We start from the raw sequence: 19,273 nt of genomic DNA on the forward strand, positions 1-19,273 counted from the left end.
ATACTGCGTTTGATTTATTCTCTTTTGCTTAAAGACGTGACTTTTAAGCAAAAGGTAGCTTTCACCTGGTTTTGTTTTACTGCCAAGACACAACAATTATCTGTCATTATTATTTAAAACACTGAACTGAAAAACAATGAAAAGGTTAGTAGTCAGTATCCATAAGCTGTGAAATTCTAGAACAATAGCATCTTTTGTTCTCTGCTTGTCCTGCTCCTCATTTTATTTAAACCTTACAGTCGATAAACTGCAGTGGTTGTTGTGTTGGTCAGATAGAAGGACTATTGTAAATATGTATGAAAAAGCTGAAAATTTTGAAAAAGACATTAAAAGACTTTTGGCAATCTTGATGTTCTGTTTATCAAGACTATAATAAAATATTTCTGGTTGGATTTGGATGGTAAAATGTAGATTTTGTTACTTTGCATTTGACTGAAGGACCTTCCTCACCTGTCGGGAGAATATATTGAGGAAGAGAGGAAAGTGGGCTGTAAAGTGTGTGAGTGGCGGTGTGTGGGGGGTGGTCACAGGGAGCTGCCTTTTTTATTTATTTTCTGGAAAAAAGCTAAAGAAGGAGCTGTACTATAGACAGTTTGAGGAAAAGCAGAATTGTTGAATACCTCAGAATCGTCTTAAGCTAATTTGAATTTAAACAGTAGCGATGTTCCCCTTGGAAAAGCTCAGTGAACTCCAGCATGAGGACACAGCTTGGGAAGTAAAGCAGGAGCAGCAGAAGAAAGCAACCATGTGAATGATGTAAAAAATCCCAAACAGGAATCTGAAAACGTTTACTCACCATTAAACGTCTTGTTCTTGCTTCTTGTGTGACTCATGTGGAGCCATATGGAGCAGCCTTCTCCTAGATTTGTGTGACTAACTCATCAAAGATGGACACCATGAGATTTTACTAATTATAAAAACTATTATAAACATTAGAACCTTTTTTGTTTTAAATCTATTGCTCAAAGTCAAGACTTTATTGAGTCAAAACTTTATGGAGTCAAGCATTGCTTTAAATTGAAACTAACACACTGGACATAGTTAAGTATTCACAAATTCATCTACTTGCAGTTTTTTTGTGAAACATGTTTCATGCATTATATTTAAAGTATTTGAAAGAAAATGCAGTTTTTGAAGTTAAAATGCCAAGACACAGAACAACTTGACACATTATTAGCTGACATTTGTGTTATTAAATGTTTATCTCAATCCAGCAGTTACAAGAATTGCAACTATGCTGCTCAACGTTGTTGATTAATTCAAATACTCCATTTATTGTTGCTCTTATGTAATTGTCAATAAAATAAAAATTACTAATTAATTAGTTATTAGTAATAACAGAACAGAAAAGTTAACAGTCATAACCATTACATGATATTTGGGGCTTTGCAAACCTTCTATGTTAAAACTTTCTTTCTGGAACTGGTAAATTCAGCCTCTGGGAAAATGTCCTCCCTTTAAATGTTAAGAGACTTGTCGTGGTTTTACCAAGTGAAATATTAACTTCTCATAAAATCTGAATTTGCTGTTGGCCCATTAGTTCAAAGTCACCATTAAATTAAGCTGTGGTAACAGCAGCATGCAAATAAATACATAAACATCAAGCATGGATGACATAGCAGGAGATATTGATGTTTGGTGGTCAGTTATCTTACCTGGAGGTGATTCCCAAATAAAATTCTGCTTGTTGTTTGGTCTTAGATAACCAAACGTATAACTACTGGTTGTTTAAGTTTGAACCTGATATTGTGATTTTAAAAAAGAAAATCAAATCATAGATCACATTCTAGCATGGCAGGGCTTTACTTCAGACCTACATGAAGAATGTAATTATTCAAGCAGATATTTTTGGGACTTTCATATAGTCTCAAAAATATTGAAGAAATATAGAAGAAATAGAAGAAATTTGAGCTATTAATGACTAATTAGTCATTTTCTGTATCATTGTTGCTCGGCTGTTCATCACTTCATCTCTGGACTCAACATGATGTGTTTGTGATCAACTGCACTACAACCAGGTTAATGCTGAAATGTGGTAAATGAGCTGTTCACTTCAATGTACCGTATTGCAGCTACACTCAAGCAGTAAGCGCTTTAGGGGAGCAAGTAAATCCTGTTAGAAATGTCAATTGAAAAGGTCTTGAGATATTAAAAATGTAGTTTTTAATTAACGGTTTATTAATAGATTTTTCAAACTTTTTTTTTTTTAATTACCCGACCGGATGCCTGAGGCGTTTGGATTACAACTTTTATCTCACTCGATTCAGACTGCTTTCCCCCCCGTTCAGCCATTTTGGATTAAAAGTCAGACTTCATAAATGCTGTTCATTAATTCCCAGTGTGTGCAGTTAATGTGAGATTCGGTTGCATCGTTACAGTCGGTCTGAGTGTCTGTTTATTTTTAGATTCTTCTGGCCACTTTTTCAGCCCAGGCCTGATCTGTCACGGTGGAGAGCATGGAGAAAATCTTAATCACTGTGCCACAAAAAGATTTTCACTGCACTTCGCTGTGTCCGGTATGGACATTTTTCATATTAGGTACACATACTGTCACAGTCAATCACAAGATTGACATGTCTAGTAAAGATTACATATGTGGAATGTGTTACAAAGTCATGTTTATTGGATATAGTGTTGGAACTATGCAAGATAATTTGTGTTGCACAGAAACTAAATATGCTGCAGAAAGAAATAATTACCTAATTGTTCAAAAGTACATATTTTCTGTTTATGGTTGTGTGCTTAGCAGGGATGTAGTACCACATCTTGAGTTGAGGGTACAAGTAAGAAAGTCATATTTAACTGGGGTCATAGAAATTTGGTGATGCTAAAATGGGATTAAACATCCTGACCAGATTTAAAAGCCACAAAATATAAGGTATACTGGATTATATAAGCCTATGTATGTTATCTATCAAATAATTTGTCTCTAAATAAAGAAGTAAAGATAAGTATTATTGGTTTAAGTCAAACATATGTCACAGTAACAAAAGGAACCATTCAGATAGTCCTTGTTCAGGTGATTAATGGGTACAACAATAAGTAAATAGATTAAGTTAGTTGCTTTCACTTTTGTGCAGGCTGCTTGATTGTAATATATTTTCAACTAGCTTTAATTTTTGTTTTTTTCTTCTGAAATCATCAAATTGGCAGCATTAGCAACAGTTCATGCATCAATGATTAAATCCAAGACTTGCAGCGCTGCTCTGTCATATGTACATCAACAAAAGTAACACCATCTCTTGCTGTGTTTCTTTTAATATAAAAAAAACAATACATTACATTTAAAATATTTAGTCTAGATCCCATTTCCTGTTTTTATCCATGTCCTTAGTCCTTATTCTGCCTCTATCCTTTGACTCCTGATTTAGGTCGTGGTTTAAATATTTCAGGGAGAAATAAGACTCTGTTAAGAAACAAATGCATCGTCAGTTCTTCTTGATTCCTGGTCATTAACATCAGATTCCTACCTGTATTGTATATGTAGTGTGAACAGTTAGAAATCCACCATCAGATGATGCAAATGTAATAAAACTGAATACATTAGATGTTACAGTGTTGCCACATAAAATCATTTCAAACAATTTCCTTTTTGGTATTAGTAATTATTTATATTGGCATGTAAATAAATTGTACAACTTAATGGGTCATGTAATTGTAAAATAATCTAAATAGAGAAATCTGTTTTAGTCCTAAGATTATTGTTGCAGTTACATCAGAAATATACAGCAGAACCAGAAATTGCTACACTTATTGTTCCACCAAAAATACGTTTCTTTCCTTCTTTCTCCAGTTCTGTCTTCCTTTGTTTTTTCTCGGTTTTTTTCTTTCCTCCTTTCTTTCAGAGACACAATTCTTTAGCACAGTACAGCACTGAAAGAAAGATAAAGAAGAAATGGAGACCATCACATCAGGAGTTTTATGCTGAAGTTCTAAGCAATGTTAAAAATTATGTTTTATTGATGCCATTAAAAAGCACCAGCATAGTATTTCTCATAGGAGTGATATTTCATTTTCCGTCACTTTACTTCTTGAATAACCACATATCAGGGCATTATGTCCAAAGCACTGTCACTATTTATTGACAGTGGAAGACTGCCTTTAAAAAGCAGAAAAGTAAGAAATATTTCTGTCTAGCTGCTGAATTAAACACCAAAAATCTGACATGATTCAAACACACATTTGGAATGTTGATGTAGAGTGACACTGCAGGATGTGTTCTCTCGCTGCTGCAGTCAGAGAAGCAAATGTTCCCTCATCTTCCTTTAATCACAAATTATGGTGCATAACTAGCCAGGTACAAAGACTCCATCATTAGCAGCAGTGACCAGAGGCAACACAATCAATACAGTATTAAGAACTCATTTCTCACATAAACTCAGTTTGTGTATGCAGGCTTGTTAGCCGTGTAGTTCAGCATCTGTGTTATCATCAGGTCTGCAGAGATTTACTCCTCATAGCTCAAAGCAGAAGGGGGTCAGGATTTTTTTAAGATCAGATTTTCATGTTGAAATAAGTCAATAAATGTAATGTATGTGTTTACATTTGTAATTGTGAATCTAGTTTATATCTTAATTTATTGGAAAAATATAATAAATAAATCATACTTGTACCTTTATGTTTGACAGCGTGAACAAAGACAAATGCTGCTGTTGTTTTTCTGCAGATAAAATGTGTCCTCTTCCTCCTCCATGTTACATCAGAGGGTTTGTGCAAAGACCCCAATGCACTAGCTAAACACCGGCTCCACTGGCTGCTCTGTATTTGCGTTGCATTTTACTGTTGATTCACAAAGCACAACCTCTGATGTGCTTTCAGATTTAGAATGTGCAGTTAGTTGACGTCTGCAACTTCCCCTCTAGATGTCACTAAACTCTGCTCTATCTGCAAGAAATGCTAGTTTTTATCAACACACCTTCTACATTTTCAAAAGCTGAAATTAATTCTCACTTTAAAATGTGTAATACTGCTTCACTGTCTCAAATTACAGAAATAAATATGATTATCATTAACTATAATTTATATAATATTAACCTGAGACTGAAGAAGCACCTGAAAAGTTAAAGATGCTTATACTTTGGGAATTATAATGGCTTTTTCCAACCCTAAAATACTATTTTACAGTATCTAAAATATCTTAATTTGAAAACACAATGTATAGTTTCATCCCCTTACCACTGGGTTAAGAATTTACTGCATTACTCAACCAAACAAAATGTATCTGAGTTGGTCTGAGACCTAAAACATCAGAAACATATAAAGACAATTACAAAGTCGACCTTCTGATCAGATGTTGAAAAACTCATCCATCGTTTATCTTTAGTTGAATTGATTAGTGAAACTGTCTTTTGAGGTCTGCCTTAAAAGTTGATCAGATAACTGCAGCTGATCCAGAATGCTGCTGCTCACATTCTCACTAAAACCAGGAGAGCACATCACCCCAGTTCTAAAAAAGTCCTTAAACTGATTCTCTGTAGCTTGGAAAATAGAATTTAAAATACTTTTCATTATTTTATAAGTCACAGTACATTAAAGATCTGCTGTTGTTATATCAAGCTTCCATATCTATCAGGACCTCTGGTTCTGGTCTGCTCTGCATCCCCAGATTCAGAACCAAACAGTATATTCCTCTAATCTGGAACAAACTTTCAGAAAACTTGAAAACTGCTGAAACACTGAGTTCTTTTAAATCATTGCTAAAACCCCACCTGTTTAGAGCTGCCTTTGATTAATAACAACTGAAACATCGTAAAGCGTTGCCTATTTTTCAGCCTGTCATCATTTTTCCTTACTCTGACACTTCAATGGAAAGTTTTTTGTTTGTTGTTTTATTTTCCTCCTAATCATGCAAAACACTCTGAATTACCTTGCTGAAAATGCACTTTACAAATAAAATTGCTTTACCTTAAGGAAACCATAGAAAGGATTTTTCCAGGATTAAGAGAAGTGGCTCTACTCTGAGCTTCTCAACCTGTCTAAGGGAGAGCCCAGACACCCTGCAGAGGAAACTCATTTCCTATCCTCCATCTCCTTCATTCGGTCACAACCCAGAGCTGGTGACCACAGATGAGGATGAAACGTAGATCAACTTGTAAATCTAGAGCTTCACCTTTCAGCTCAGCTCTCTCTTCTCCAAGACAGGCCAGTACCATCACGTCGCTGCAGACGCCGCAGCAGTCAGTCACTCCATTTTTCCTTCAATCTTGAACAAGACCCTTGAGAAGATCTCTAGCATGTCAGCAGCTTCCTCTCAGAATGGTCTTACCAGAATGCCCCAGATCACAACATATTTGAAATCATATCTGCATTTTCAGTTGCTTTCATAATGTAGTCATGATCTTTGGGATTCCTGTGTCAATCTGATGGATTTCTGCACCTCTACCATCAGTTTCAGTCACTGCAGAGGAAACTGTGCACCACCCAGATGGTCAGTCTGAAGTCACTTTTATTTTCAAGTTCAAATTCATTTTTCAGAATAATACAATACATATTACTGACTAATACATGAGATTATAGCCAAGTGGCTAATTTCCATCTCTACTCCCACCAACAGATTGGTGTTAAACCACAATAATAAAAATAGAAATAAAAAACTAAATAACACAACAGATAAGAAATGCATAAAACAACCTTAAACTGTATTAGGTCTTTGCATTTACTCAGTGTTGACATTTTTTTTGCATGAAATTAGAAGTGAAAGTTCCCTTATCTTACTCTAAATTGTTTCAAAGTGTGAGGATCACAAAAGGAAAAATCCAAATAAGTTTTCCTAGAATTGAATTTCCTGGAACTGAACAGTCACTCCTAGAACTCGATGAGTTTCACTATGACTGCTCCAACCACACACAGACACGCATTGCTCTTTCACATTGCTGTCTAATGCTCTTCTTCTAGTTGCTGATCACTCTTCCTCCTTCTGCTCATTGATGAATACAGTAAGATGTTTTCTGATGCATGTTGCAGACGGGCTGCAGTTTGAAAAACCCACAACTTCTTTTTGGTCTCTTGGATCGATTTGGACCTGTCCATCCCTCCTCACTGAGCTCTGAGTTTTACTTCAGCAGTTTGCAATGTGCTGGGGGCCAGCGTGCGGATAAAATGTCTTTTACATGAGAAGAGTGGATTGATGGTTGCTGCATGGTGAGAAAGCAGTGAGTGTACATTGATCATTTTTGGTTTTAGTGAGAGTTTGGGTGGGGCACAATATCAATAAAATGTTATGGATTTGCTGCAACTGATGCCCATTTGAGTCTTCTGTGCTCCATTTAAGACATACTTGGTCGCTATGACAATAAGTCTTGTGAATGCTCTTAAAAAGGAACTCTCACACTCTATCACATATAATGGACAGCCCACTGTGCACCAGAATACCTTCTCTGCAAAAACCATCCAGCACTGGTCAGTTTTGACATTACAACAGTCTTAATTCTGTCTGAATTGGACCATGCAAGCTAACTTTAACATAACAAAGGATCAGGAATATGGAGACCCCAGAGGGGAGAAGAAGAAGAACACCAGGGAGGAGATTCACTGATGTAGTAAAGGATGATCAGAGTTAGAGTAGTAAAGTCAGAGACAAAGGATAGGATGAGATGGAGGGAGATGTGGAGAACCCGGAAAGAAGTGGTTGGAAGATTATTTTACAGACAGCTTTGTATTTCTCCCCTCCACCACTAAGACTTTTCATTTGACCATGGTATCAACTTGGGAAGAAGATGCCACAAGAACACAAAGGGATTCCTCTGAAAATTACTCAACAAAGGTTGTACTTGTGTCAGACTGCCTGCGCCATAAAAAAGGACATCAACATGTCAGGAGACAATAAATCTTCAGGAAGATTTTTTTACTGCTTTGACTTGTTTTTCTGTCAACCCACACATTGTTCTTTTTGAGCTTCATCCAGAGCTTTATCTTACCTCACGTTGTGGGAGTCTTTTTATCTTTTATCTGACAAATATCACTTACTCCAATCAGGGATAATGATACACCACCGACCTGTGACACTTGTTAGAGGGGGGGATGTATGACAGCAAAATTAATTCAGTCCTTAATATTTATTTAGTAGAAGCAGAAAAAAATGGTTAACTGAGCCAGTTTGAGACATGGACCAAATTGTGATGGTTAGACAAATCTCCAAAAGTGCAATTCTTTTAAGGTCTCCAGTGGTCAGTATCAAAAGTGGTGAAAAGCAAGAACAGTAACAAGTGGACAAGGTTAAGGCTCCTTGATGCTCAGAGGTAGGAAGTGTGGTCCAATCTAACAGAAGTGACTGTATCTCAAATTTCTGAAAAGTGAATGTTTCTGGCTGATGGTTCTGATAGAAAGATTCAGAGAGTATTGTAGTTCATTGCATATGTGCTAAAGTATGCCTGATTGGTGTACGTATGGTTTTACTTTCCATTCTCCAGTAGTCACTTAGTGTGTCGCTATGCTCCATGCAGCATAAATGTTGTGAGCCCACTGAGAGAAAAGGACAGTATTGCTGCTCTGCTGTTGAAGTTAAAGTAGGAAATATATAGAAACCTGTTTGTCTTTAGTAGGACAACTGAAAGCTGTAAGATGTGCATTTTACTGTTTTTAATTTAGCAAAATACGTATATAAAAATTGCAAAGACACAAATAAAAATTATATACTTCATTAAACCACACATTTTTTAGGAGAAAAACATCAAAGATGTCTGGAAAGAGTCATTTATATAGGAGCTCCAGAGAAAAATGAAGAAGTAGCAGCTAGTACTCATCAAACTGTGATAAAGCGACAACAGCAGCTCGCTAATGAAGGAACGGATGCTTACACCAAAACTCTATTTTTCTTTTTTACATGCAGTGATTGCACATATTCAATGTATTTATGAAGATAGTTCTTTATATGTTGGGTTTCTTTACAGAAATTAACTATGATAACAAGATAACAAATTGTGATCTCTATTTTTGAATAAATACAATAAGTGCAGCTTTATTTTTATTTTTTTAAAAGGTTTATGCTTGTTTTTTTGTCTACTTTAAAAACCCAATATAAAGAACATACAAACTATTTTCCTTTGTAGTTTATGTGATATAGATCTTGTCATATTCTGCTAATTTCTTTATTCATTATTACTAAAAGGGAGTCTTCTAAATCTATTTTTGTTTTTAGATTACTAGTTCAGTTGGATTCAGTTGTCTTAGGTCCTTGTTAGTCTGTTCACCTTTAGTTGTAGTTTATGTGACTCTTAATTCAGCTCCTTTGTGTTAATTAGTCTCTTTCCCTCTGTTTCCCAGCCTGCATTGTGCCACAGCTATTCCTCCACTCCCCTGATTAGTTCATCTGATTCCTTTGTCATTTTCCACCACTGCCTCACACTGAGTGGATTTCATTGTTCATTGCTGGATTCTTCCATTACTCTACATGACCCATGATTCCCCTCTAAGTTTCCTTTTCTATTCATTATTAGAAAAACTCTTCAGTTCTGCCACAATCTCTGAACTTGGATCCTTTACTAAACACACAACAAAATCCTCTTTTTTTTATTGCATTTCTAAAATTAAACTTCTTACAGATAAATGTTTTTTCTAAAGAGGTTCTAACCACTGTTATTTTGTAATTGCAAAAGAAAATAGGGGCACCATATTGGTCCCAACCCAGGGTGCCCCGTCCTCCTAAATCTGGCCGTGGCTTCATGTCTGTGTTTGCACCCTCACATGTGATATGATGAAAATATTAATAGGAGTTAAATGTGGGCACATTCTTGTTTTTTTACTCTCGATCCAACATGTGAAATTTGAACAATAACAAACATGAAAACACACAAAGAGAGAGACGCGTGCAACACACCACACTGAACTTTGCAAGAGTGCAAAACTGAGAGTAGGTCTTGAGGGAACAGGAAACTGGCTTCCCTCCTCCCCCCTTCAATTCAAGCCCCCCACCCCACCCAACTCCGCCGCTCCCCCCACCTCCTCCCCCTCGCTTTCCTCCCTCCCTCCTCCGGCACCACGCTATAGCAGGGAACTAGGCAGGCCAACTTGCAGAGTGCAGCTCAGCCTCGATAGCGGCTGCTTCCAACTGGGGCTTGTCGGAGAGCATCGCACTCCCATGTGCGCTGCTGTGCCCGCTGGATGTTGAAATCGCGCCTTGCGCCTCGCCAGGAGCCACCATGTCCAACCCAACCCACGACCCGTTCTACTCCTCTCCGTTCGGACCTTTCTACAGAAGACACTCGCCCTACATGGTCCAGCCCGAGTATCGGATCTACGAGATGAACAAGCGGCTGCAGACGCGCACAGAGGTGAGTCCGCCGGACGTGGCCGTCTCACAAAAATGGGACACTGGAAGAGGGAGAGTTGGGAAGGTCCACGGAAGGGAGGGAGGGAAGAGTAGGGTTTGGAGAGGGAGATAAGCTGTGACGGTCCGTCATTCAGGAGATACGGATGCCAAAGTGCCAAACATTCCTGAGGTGAAAGTAAACAGCAACGTGTGAAGTCCACGCTGCAAACACGCAACACTTATTTTAATCTTGGGACGTATAGGTACGATTTTTAGTGACAAAATAAAATGAGTAGTGCAGGAGAGGCTTACATGTGGCAATTTAAAGTGCTAAACTGCGTTGTACAAGTGTCACCTGTGATCCACCGTAAGCGGGAAACTCCAGTGAAATCAGGATTTGACAGTTTTAATGGAAGACACAGGTTTTAAAAGGGGGTGCGCTTAGAGGAAACTGAAGAGTGGGATTTAAAATAAAGAAGTCGAAAAAAACTATCCGACTAGGCTGCAGTGACTGAGGCAAAGTAGATCTATCACCTCATGTAACCTATTTAATTTGCATACATTTACATATTGCCTGGCTTTAAAATATTTCCATAAACCGTTGGAAAAGTTCATGGAAGAGTTTCTGCTAAAGCGCAAATCCACCGTTCAACCCGTTTAAGCCAAACTTCCTCAATGAAAGTGGTCCTGATTGCAGATTTATGATTGCACATGGGGACGAATTAATTTCGTGTCAGTCTCCTGATGCTTCAAGTCGTTGGGCGCTAAGCGTGTGTGGCGTTCAGTGTCATCCAGCCTGAACCTTTGGTGATCCCATTGTGAGCTGCATGGAGAGCATCTGTCTCCGGCAGCTGTTCCGTCATCACACATGTGTGAATCTGCAGATAAAAAGTTCATCTGACATGTCAAGTTTAAAAGAGATGGACATCTTAAGCAAGAATCAATAAAAATCTTAGTTTTAAATGATCCCACATTTTTAAATTTCATTGAATTTCCTCTTCTTCATGTTTCAAGATTTCACCATAAAAATATTAAAATTTAATTCTATGTCCTAACTTCTGCTTGTACAAAAATGTGGAAATTTGTAAACATAGCAATTCTAAGATGCCAAAGGCAACATATTCTTCTCATACGGTGTAAAATAAAACAAAAATATACCTCGAATACTCCGTCACTGCATATTTCACTTGCTATGCTTTCAATTTCTGATTACCATTTAAATATTTGGCAATTTGGATGACTTTCAGTCTCCCCAGGTGAACAGCTCATATAGATCTTGACATTTTCCTAAAGCTCAAGACAAGTGGTGGGGATATTGTGGAGATGTTAAAGAAAGAAAATAATAAGGAATATTTGTGTTGATGGCTTATTAATATTGCCATTCAGCAATAACAAGTCATTATCAGGTTTTTGCAATGTAATGTAGCTCTATGATAAACTAAATAATCAGCATATTGTTTCAGCTTTTAATATGTTGCATTCAAATTAAAATTTTACATATTTGATACTTTAAATCAGTTTTTTTAATAAAATGCTTGAAACTGAATTGTGCTTCCTGCAGTTATTTTTGTCTAAATTCGGGCTCCAGTTGAGTTACTGCAGTCTCTTACAGAATGATGCTGACTTTCCAGAGGAGGAACTTGCAACTTTAAGCAGACCGACCAAGGCAATGTTGCTGAGATGCAGCAGCAGCAGCAGCAGCCTCAGTCTGATGCATTATTCATGCAGAGCCCCAGTGGACCTCAACTCCTGTAGCACACATACCCAGAAACCAAGTGCAATCACCACGCACACAATCTGAGACGCATGGACATGTAGGCACACGTTTCCAGACGTTTGCGCAGGTCTAGGTGCACTACCATTTAAACCAATACTTTCACCTGCAAATATATTTATCTATTTCATTTTTTGTTGCTATTGGCTTGAGTTGCATTTTCAGCCTCCTCTTTGTCTTTTTCTTTCTTCCTTCAGTAGTCAGGATATACATCATGTGCTTCGTGGATATTGTTTGACTACTGAAAATTGTGTCCTATAGGAGAGAAATAAAAGCCTTGAGTTTTGTTTGAATCCAGATGTGCCATATAGCGGGGTTCAGGCTTTTAACATAATTATATCATAATTATGCTCATGAAAGCAAAACCCAAGCCACAATTTTACCTAAAACTGCTTCATTTAGTGAAGAAAAAAATCCTTAACTTCATAGAGATTCTATATTTGTGTCCTGTATCTCAACTAAGACGTTGTGGGGATACATGTCATACTTTCCACATGAAGCTGCAGCCATTTATGTGGTTAGCTGCTGGACCGGACCGTGCATGAGAAGTCAGTCTGCCGCTTCTCATCACTGAACTTTAAAAGACAGTTCACATTAATAAACTAGATCATGTGAGTAGAGAAGTATGAGGGTCAAACAAGCAACTGGGGTCTTTGGAGAGAAATCTGCAAAAGATATCTCTAAGGTTATAGACACTACTGCTGGGATTAAATTGCTGTTCTGTTATTCTCTGACATAATTAAACTAATCAGCTAAAAATGTATTCATTGTTTCTTTTGCTTCTTATTCTGCTGGCACATGAATTTAATATTTATCTGCTACATAAGCTGAATTCATTTTTGTTTCATTTCAAAATAATTTAGTGTGCATTATACTATTTTGACTTCTGGGATCTTTGGTCTTTTTTGTGTGAATAAGCTGCAATAAAACTTAAATAACTGAAACTCAAGCAGATTTATGTGGCACGAACTAAACAAATCACTGCTGCAGACCATAATGGAAATCTCCAGCATTTAACTAGATTTTAAAAACTGGGACGATTCCTAGTAGATGTCATATGTCATTACGAGAGGAGATCATTTTAGATCTCCTTTCTTTAAGCTTTGCAAAAATTATTACTACCCTGAAACCTCTTCACATTTTATCACATTACAGTCACAAACTTCAGTGAGTTTTATTTGGATTTTATGTAATAGATCATCACAGTTTAATAACTGTATAAGGAAAAGGACAAATTATTTACTAAATATATTACAAAGTATAAATGTAAAAAGCTTGGTTTCTATTCATCCCCATTTACTATGAAACCCCCTAAATAAAATCCAGTGCAACAATTTGCCTTCAGAAGTAATTTCAAATACGGGGTATAATTTAATCCCAATCAAAATCCAGCTGTTCTGTGACACACTCAGATGTTTGTTGGAGAATATCGATGAACAAACGTGAAGGAGAAAGTTGTTGAAGTTTAAAGCAGAGATTGGTTCAAAAGCAAGATCCCAAACTTTGAACATGTTGCAGAGCTTTATTCAATCCATGGAAAAAGTATGGCACAACTGGAAACCCACAAAGACATGGCAAATCCCCCCAATCCAGCAGATTGGGCAGGAAGAATGTTAACAAGAGGGGTCAAATGGTTGAAGATGACTCTGGGTGAGCTACAGAGGTCCACAGCTCAGGTGGTAGAATACATATTCTACCACCTGCATACTGGATTGCAGTAAGTTATTAATAAATGAGGTTAATAGAAGTTTCATTTGCAGTTTGTAACAAGTCAAAAAGAGAACAAGAAAAACATTTGTGAGAAGTTAAGATGAGACCAGAGTTTTACCTTTTGGGCTACATGCAAAACTCTATTTCTGATGGAAAACTATTACTTTTTAGCATTTGGAAAACAAATCCCCCAAAAGTGACACTTTCTGGTGGGTACATAATGCTTTGGGGACGTTTTCCTTCAGTAGGGACTGGAAATTTGTTTAGAGTTGATAGAACTTAAAACAGGACAATCAAGAAAGAAAACCTGGAAAACTCAAAGGACAGATGTGGACAGATGTGGACAGATGTGGACAGATGTTCATCTTCATGCAGAAGCACTTTGCTAAGCAAACAACCAAATAGAAAGGTTGACACAGCCTCCATTTAATTCTATTTGAGAATCTTTCCCAACACTTGAAATTTTATTTCAGTGGTGCTCTCTATTTAATCTTGAAATACAGTGCAAAAAAAATTATAAGTCTCTGTATGTTCAAATAGAGGTAGAGGCAGTATTTATAAAGACTTGGGGAAAGATGGTTCTGCAAAATACCGACTCAAGAGAATTGGATACATGTGCATGCCTCACTTTTCAGTGAAAGTTTTAAAATGAAAAACACATTGAAGTTTGTGACTGTATTGGGTTTAAAGTGTAGGAATACTTGTAAGAGGCACTGTAGGAGTGCATGCGACAGCGTTTTTCAGAAAAAAGCAGGTTTACTAAGTGAAAATGATGTTTAATTTTAGTATTCAATTTACTTGTGCTGGTTGCTATATTTTAATGGTCCAGTCAAAAATGTTAACCTTACAAACAGATGCTTAATGTAGTGAAAGAAGTGGAATTACTGGCTGCAACAAAAAGCTCAAACTGCACTTGGCAACCTGCTGAGGCTAAAATGACTCGGGACTACTGCTTCTGCTGTTGATGAGTCGGTTTTTAATCGGTTCTCTTACTACATTGCAGTTTGGCACCGCCTTCTGGAAAAGTGCTCAGAGTTGTGTGTTGTTAATCCTGCTTTTTGAAATTCTCTCAGTTGTCATGTGCATAGGTGGATCTATGAATTATTCTGCTACTGATGCAGGCAAACAATAGTTGGAGCACACTCACCTATAGCAAAATATCAAAATAGATTATTGTAGTACTGAATAATGGCAGTTGTTAAAGCAGAAACACACACATTTGCTTGTCTGACATGAGAAATGCATTAGAGCTTCTTTATTTGTTCTGACATTTACATTTGACTGTACATACATTCACATCAGTGAGGTTTGTTTCTTAATCTTACAACAAAAATGTGTCTTTATTTAACTTGATATGCATGTGGGTGGAGAGATATAAAATGTAGAGCAGAGCCAGAGCTAATGATTGCACATATAATCTATCCTTCTGTTACTTACAGTCAGTTTTATGTTAACTGGTCAACAATATTTCTGGTTTTCTGTTTCTGATAGTCTGCTTAGAAACTACAGCCAAAATTCTTGGAGTTTGTTCAAAAAATAAAATAATAATGGATTATAAGGGTAGTTGTTTTTATTGCAATTCCCTTCATTCTGTGCTTGTTAGTGCTGCTGATTTGGATGAATATGGGCTTTGATTCGAACATCGACTGAAGCATTTCTTCGTGGAGTTTGCATGTTCTCCTCTGCATGTGTGGGTTTTATTTGAGGACACATTTCTTTCCACATTCCAGAAACACACACTTTTGGTTAACTGTTGTTTCTAAATTGACCTTATGAGGCTGTTTGTCTCCATGTTGGTTCTCTAAATGGACCTGCAGCCTGTACCTCGCTTCTGTCCCCATGATAGTGGGGATAAGCTGCAGTCACCCTGCAGTGCTCAACTCTGTATTTCGGGTATTAAATTGAATGCATTACGAAACAAACAAGTAGCTATTCATTCATGTATTTAATATATTAATCAACTAAAGCCAAGGAGCTCAAATCTATGGCGTAAAGGTGCAGCTAACATTCAGGTCAGTTTTGTTTTAATAGAAGCCAAACAAAACGTCGCACAATTTAATATTCTGACTCATTCATATCTGAAAAAACTGACTGTTAAAGTTCAAACCTAAGAAATAGATTAACAGTTTCATTAAGAAGAAAAAATTGAACTTGAACTTGAAGTCCTTTGAGTCTTTGCAATAAAACCACAATGGTTTGAGGGCTGCTGTTGAATCTTGTTCAACAGAATGTTAGGCCTTTTACATAGCAAATCTTTATACTCAGTTACATTAATGATAGTAAGAACACAAAGGATTTTAGTGTGGTGTCTTTTAGGAATTCTGATCCTTGCAACCTCTCTATAAACATTTTGAAAACCTCCAGAACATTCCTAAGTTTGAGAAAGGTACAAATCTTGTAAATCTTGCTACTGCAGTTTAGCATTAATCCTCATACTTTCTATGCATAGTCTCAGTCTGTGCTAATGAATGTTCACTTACCTCAACATGCAGGTTGCTTGAAATGGCTCCAACTAATGGCAGGATGCACTTCTTTTTTTATTGCACTTAGAGAATTGAACTTTCAGATGGCCAAGTGAGCCTTAAATATTTTTGATCCATCTAAAATGTATTCTATGATACTCCAGCATACATGTCTCAATAAACAGTGTGATGGTAATCTTAAAGGTCAACAAAATATTTCTTTGAACTCTTTAATCATCGGCCTGTTTTTTCTACTACTTGTTTAGGTTGTTTTATCTAATAATGGCTGATGTGAATTTATTTGCATGATCTCACTGGGGGCTTCTTCTAGAGCATAAACCTAAATCAGGATTAGGATCAGGAAAAAAATTGGACTAATTATTCATTAACATTTTTACACCGCCTTTTCACTGCAACCAGAAAAGAGCAGATTTACATTTAAGTATGTTTGTAATCTGAATATTCTTATAACATTTCCACAGCCAGGTTTATGTGCAGACTAAGCTAACAAGAGGAAACATTTTGGGTTTTCTTGAGTTTGTTGAAGAGCTTATTTGTAGCAGTAGTTCTATCTTTATTTTAATCTTTTTTGCTTTTGTTAGGACAAACAAGAAGAAATAATAACCTGGGTATTAAAATGATTCAATATTTCTGTTATCTGATAAAATAACTCTCTCCACCACTGAAGGAGAATAATTTATCCTAGTAAATTAACGTGACATGCTCTGTTGGGTTTGTCAGTTGGACTCCTGCATTTTAGGGAAACTTTCCTCAGTACGCAGATAATATTTTTTTGGTGTGTTTTGTTTTCAGTAACAACCTTTGCACCTGCCCGTAGTTTCATGGAAATATGACCTAATAAAAGCCAACAGTGCAGCTGATCGCATGTTTGTCTGGGATCAGAGCTCACCTTTGAACTGAAACCTCTGCTGCCACTAAAGCAGACCCTGGTCCTGTGATTACTCAGGGTCTGTTTCTATCCCAACCTTATTACCTACTCCATTCATACTTATTACCTGGCTGGCTGTATTTCTGTGCCAGACCAACTGCTATCCAATTACCTTCATTTTAGTGAATGTGAACCTGCGCTGACCTGGCAATCTAAACAGGCTGTGATGTGGGTTTGATGCCATGCATACGGTGTGACCACATTGTTTCGGTGCTGTCGCGCGGAGGGCACAGACCTCCTGCGTTTGGAGGGAGCCACGCTGATTTGTGGGGGAATTCGACACTTAAGCATATGCAAATGTACAAAGGCGGATTAACATTCAGAGGAGGAGCTTGGTCGACCTCAGCTGGTGCAGGGCCATTAGCATAGAGGACATTAATATTCAGCAGCAGAGAGCGGAGACGCAGAATAACACTGTAAGTAAAACTACAACACAGAGGGAGAAACAGGAGGAAAACAAAAGCATTTTAATGGAGCCGCTGCAATAATACCCGGCAGGCTGCATTCAGAGGCTTCGCTGCTGCTGCTGACAGTGGGTCTAATGGTCACACTCCTTCTCAGCAGATAGACATGCGATCAGTAACAATGATTGGCAGGCCTTTTATTGGATTCTTGTGTCTATTGCACATAGTTAGTCTCATTCTCATTATTTAAATGGGCCTGCAGACCTGACTCATTGGCTTCTCTGTGGAACTGGGGGAACTGGAGTGTTCATTATGGTAAAATCCCTTGTTCCTGTCAGGAGCAAAGTGGATCTGTTCCCATCAGCGCGAAGTGTCAGATTGACATGAATAGGCTTATGGTGTAGAGGTCAAGTTGGCAGTGTGCTGTTAGGTTCACATGGAGGGATTAAAGATGAGCCACCAAGAACACAGCCAGAGGTTTATGTTTGAGAATCTGCCTTCCTAAGACATTCTGTACATTGTGGCCTTAATGGAGGCCTTTACTGTCTGTAGGTCATATGAAAACTGACATGTATTGAGTCTGATATCACCGTTGTACTGGAAATAAAAGCTTTATAGCACCCACCCAAGAACATCTGGTTCTTGTCTAGCTGGGAAGTTCACAATTGGCGTCCAGTCAAAAAAACTGCAGTAGCTCTGATATTACTGGCTACAGCTCCAGTATGCAATGATGTAAACCTGACACCTGGGAAGACATGCTTACATCATACAGAAATTTGCTTTTAAAACACAAGTCTAGAGGCAAAAGAAAATCAGCCGTCAAAGGAGACTGGATTGAGTCACAATACAAGGCTTCATGGTCTCTGGCAGTTTGCACTCTTGTTTTTTCTTAGGATTGGACCATCTTGTGATTCTTTTAGGATGATTTTTTTTATTTTAATTTAATTTAATTAAGATTCAGACATTCCTTAGAGTTGATGATTCTTGTTCAACTGATGAACGTTGGTCAGTCCTGATTTTAATCACTCAGTGATCCGTTTATTGATTATTTTAACTGTATAAAAAATATGTCACATTACTCTGCACCGATTTTCCCTCCTACACATTAAACAAAGAAAAAGTGACACAGTCTCGATATGTCAAAAATGTCGTGTTTACTTCGCATTATTATGACAGCATTATTTTTATTTATTCCTCTATCAGCTGAATCTCTAATATGCTCCATTTTTATGATTCAAGGCTTATTGACAAAGAGCAGCCGTCTGCCTTTGTGGGCTTGTGAAACGTCGCTCAGTGCTCTCACATTAAAAACAAAGACATTTTGCATTTTCATAATTTGGCCAGTCACTGAAAGGACTGAATCGCATTAATCCTGCGTCTCTTCGTTAAGTCCCTGGCAACATCCGCCTCGCTAAATTAAAGAATAATAGTGCTAAAAGGTGAGCAGGCAGACTGATCATTTTGAAGGGACAAAGTAACCTTATCCACAGAAAGCTGGTGTCAGAGCTGAATACCTCATGCCTGTTTATTGCTTTTTTTCTTAGAAAGCCATTTTTTGGTGTGAAATCTCTGAATAGAGACAGAAATACATAAAATTCAATTTACCGTCTTACAGTAAGTTTTCTATCTTGTCTTATTCTTCTATGGAACACATTAGAAAATAGTTTAAACACTCATGATCAGTCACTGACATACAAAAATGTAATTAATCTATTAATTTTACAAAAA

General features: G+C 37.3%; 1 protein-coding gene across 2 annotated transcripts in view; it reads left to right on the forward strand.

Annotated features, from left to right (window-relative positions):
• Positions 1-10,019: 10,019 nt before the first annotated feature.
• The window catches only part of ldb2a (LIM domain binding 2a), a 96,147-nt gene continuing 86,893 nt past the window's right edge, over positions 10,020-19,273 (forward strand). For both annotated transcript variants that reach the window (XM_015013184.2, XM_015013185.2), the window contains exon 1: positions 10,020-10,268. In XM_015013184.2, the coding sequence (XP_014868670.1) occupies positions 10,137-10,268 (132 nt within the window). In that variant the 5' untranslated portion in view covers positions 10,020-10,136. The remainder of the gene's footprint in view (positions 10,269-19,273) is intronic.

The sequence above is a fragment of the Poecilia mexicana genome, unplaced genomic scaffold (assembly GCF_051168715.1).
Source record: "Poecilia mexicana isolate PSO_F unplaced genomic scaffold, ASM5116871v1 scaffold_10, whole genome shotgun sequence".
Taxonomy (NCBI): Eukaryota; Metazoa; Chordata; class Actinopteri; order Cyprinodontiformes; family Poeciliidae; genus Poecilia; species Poecilia mexicana.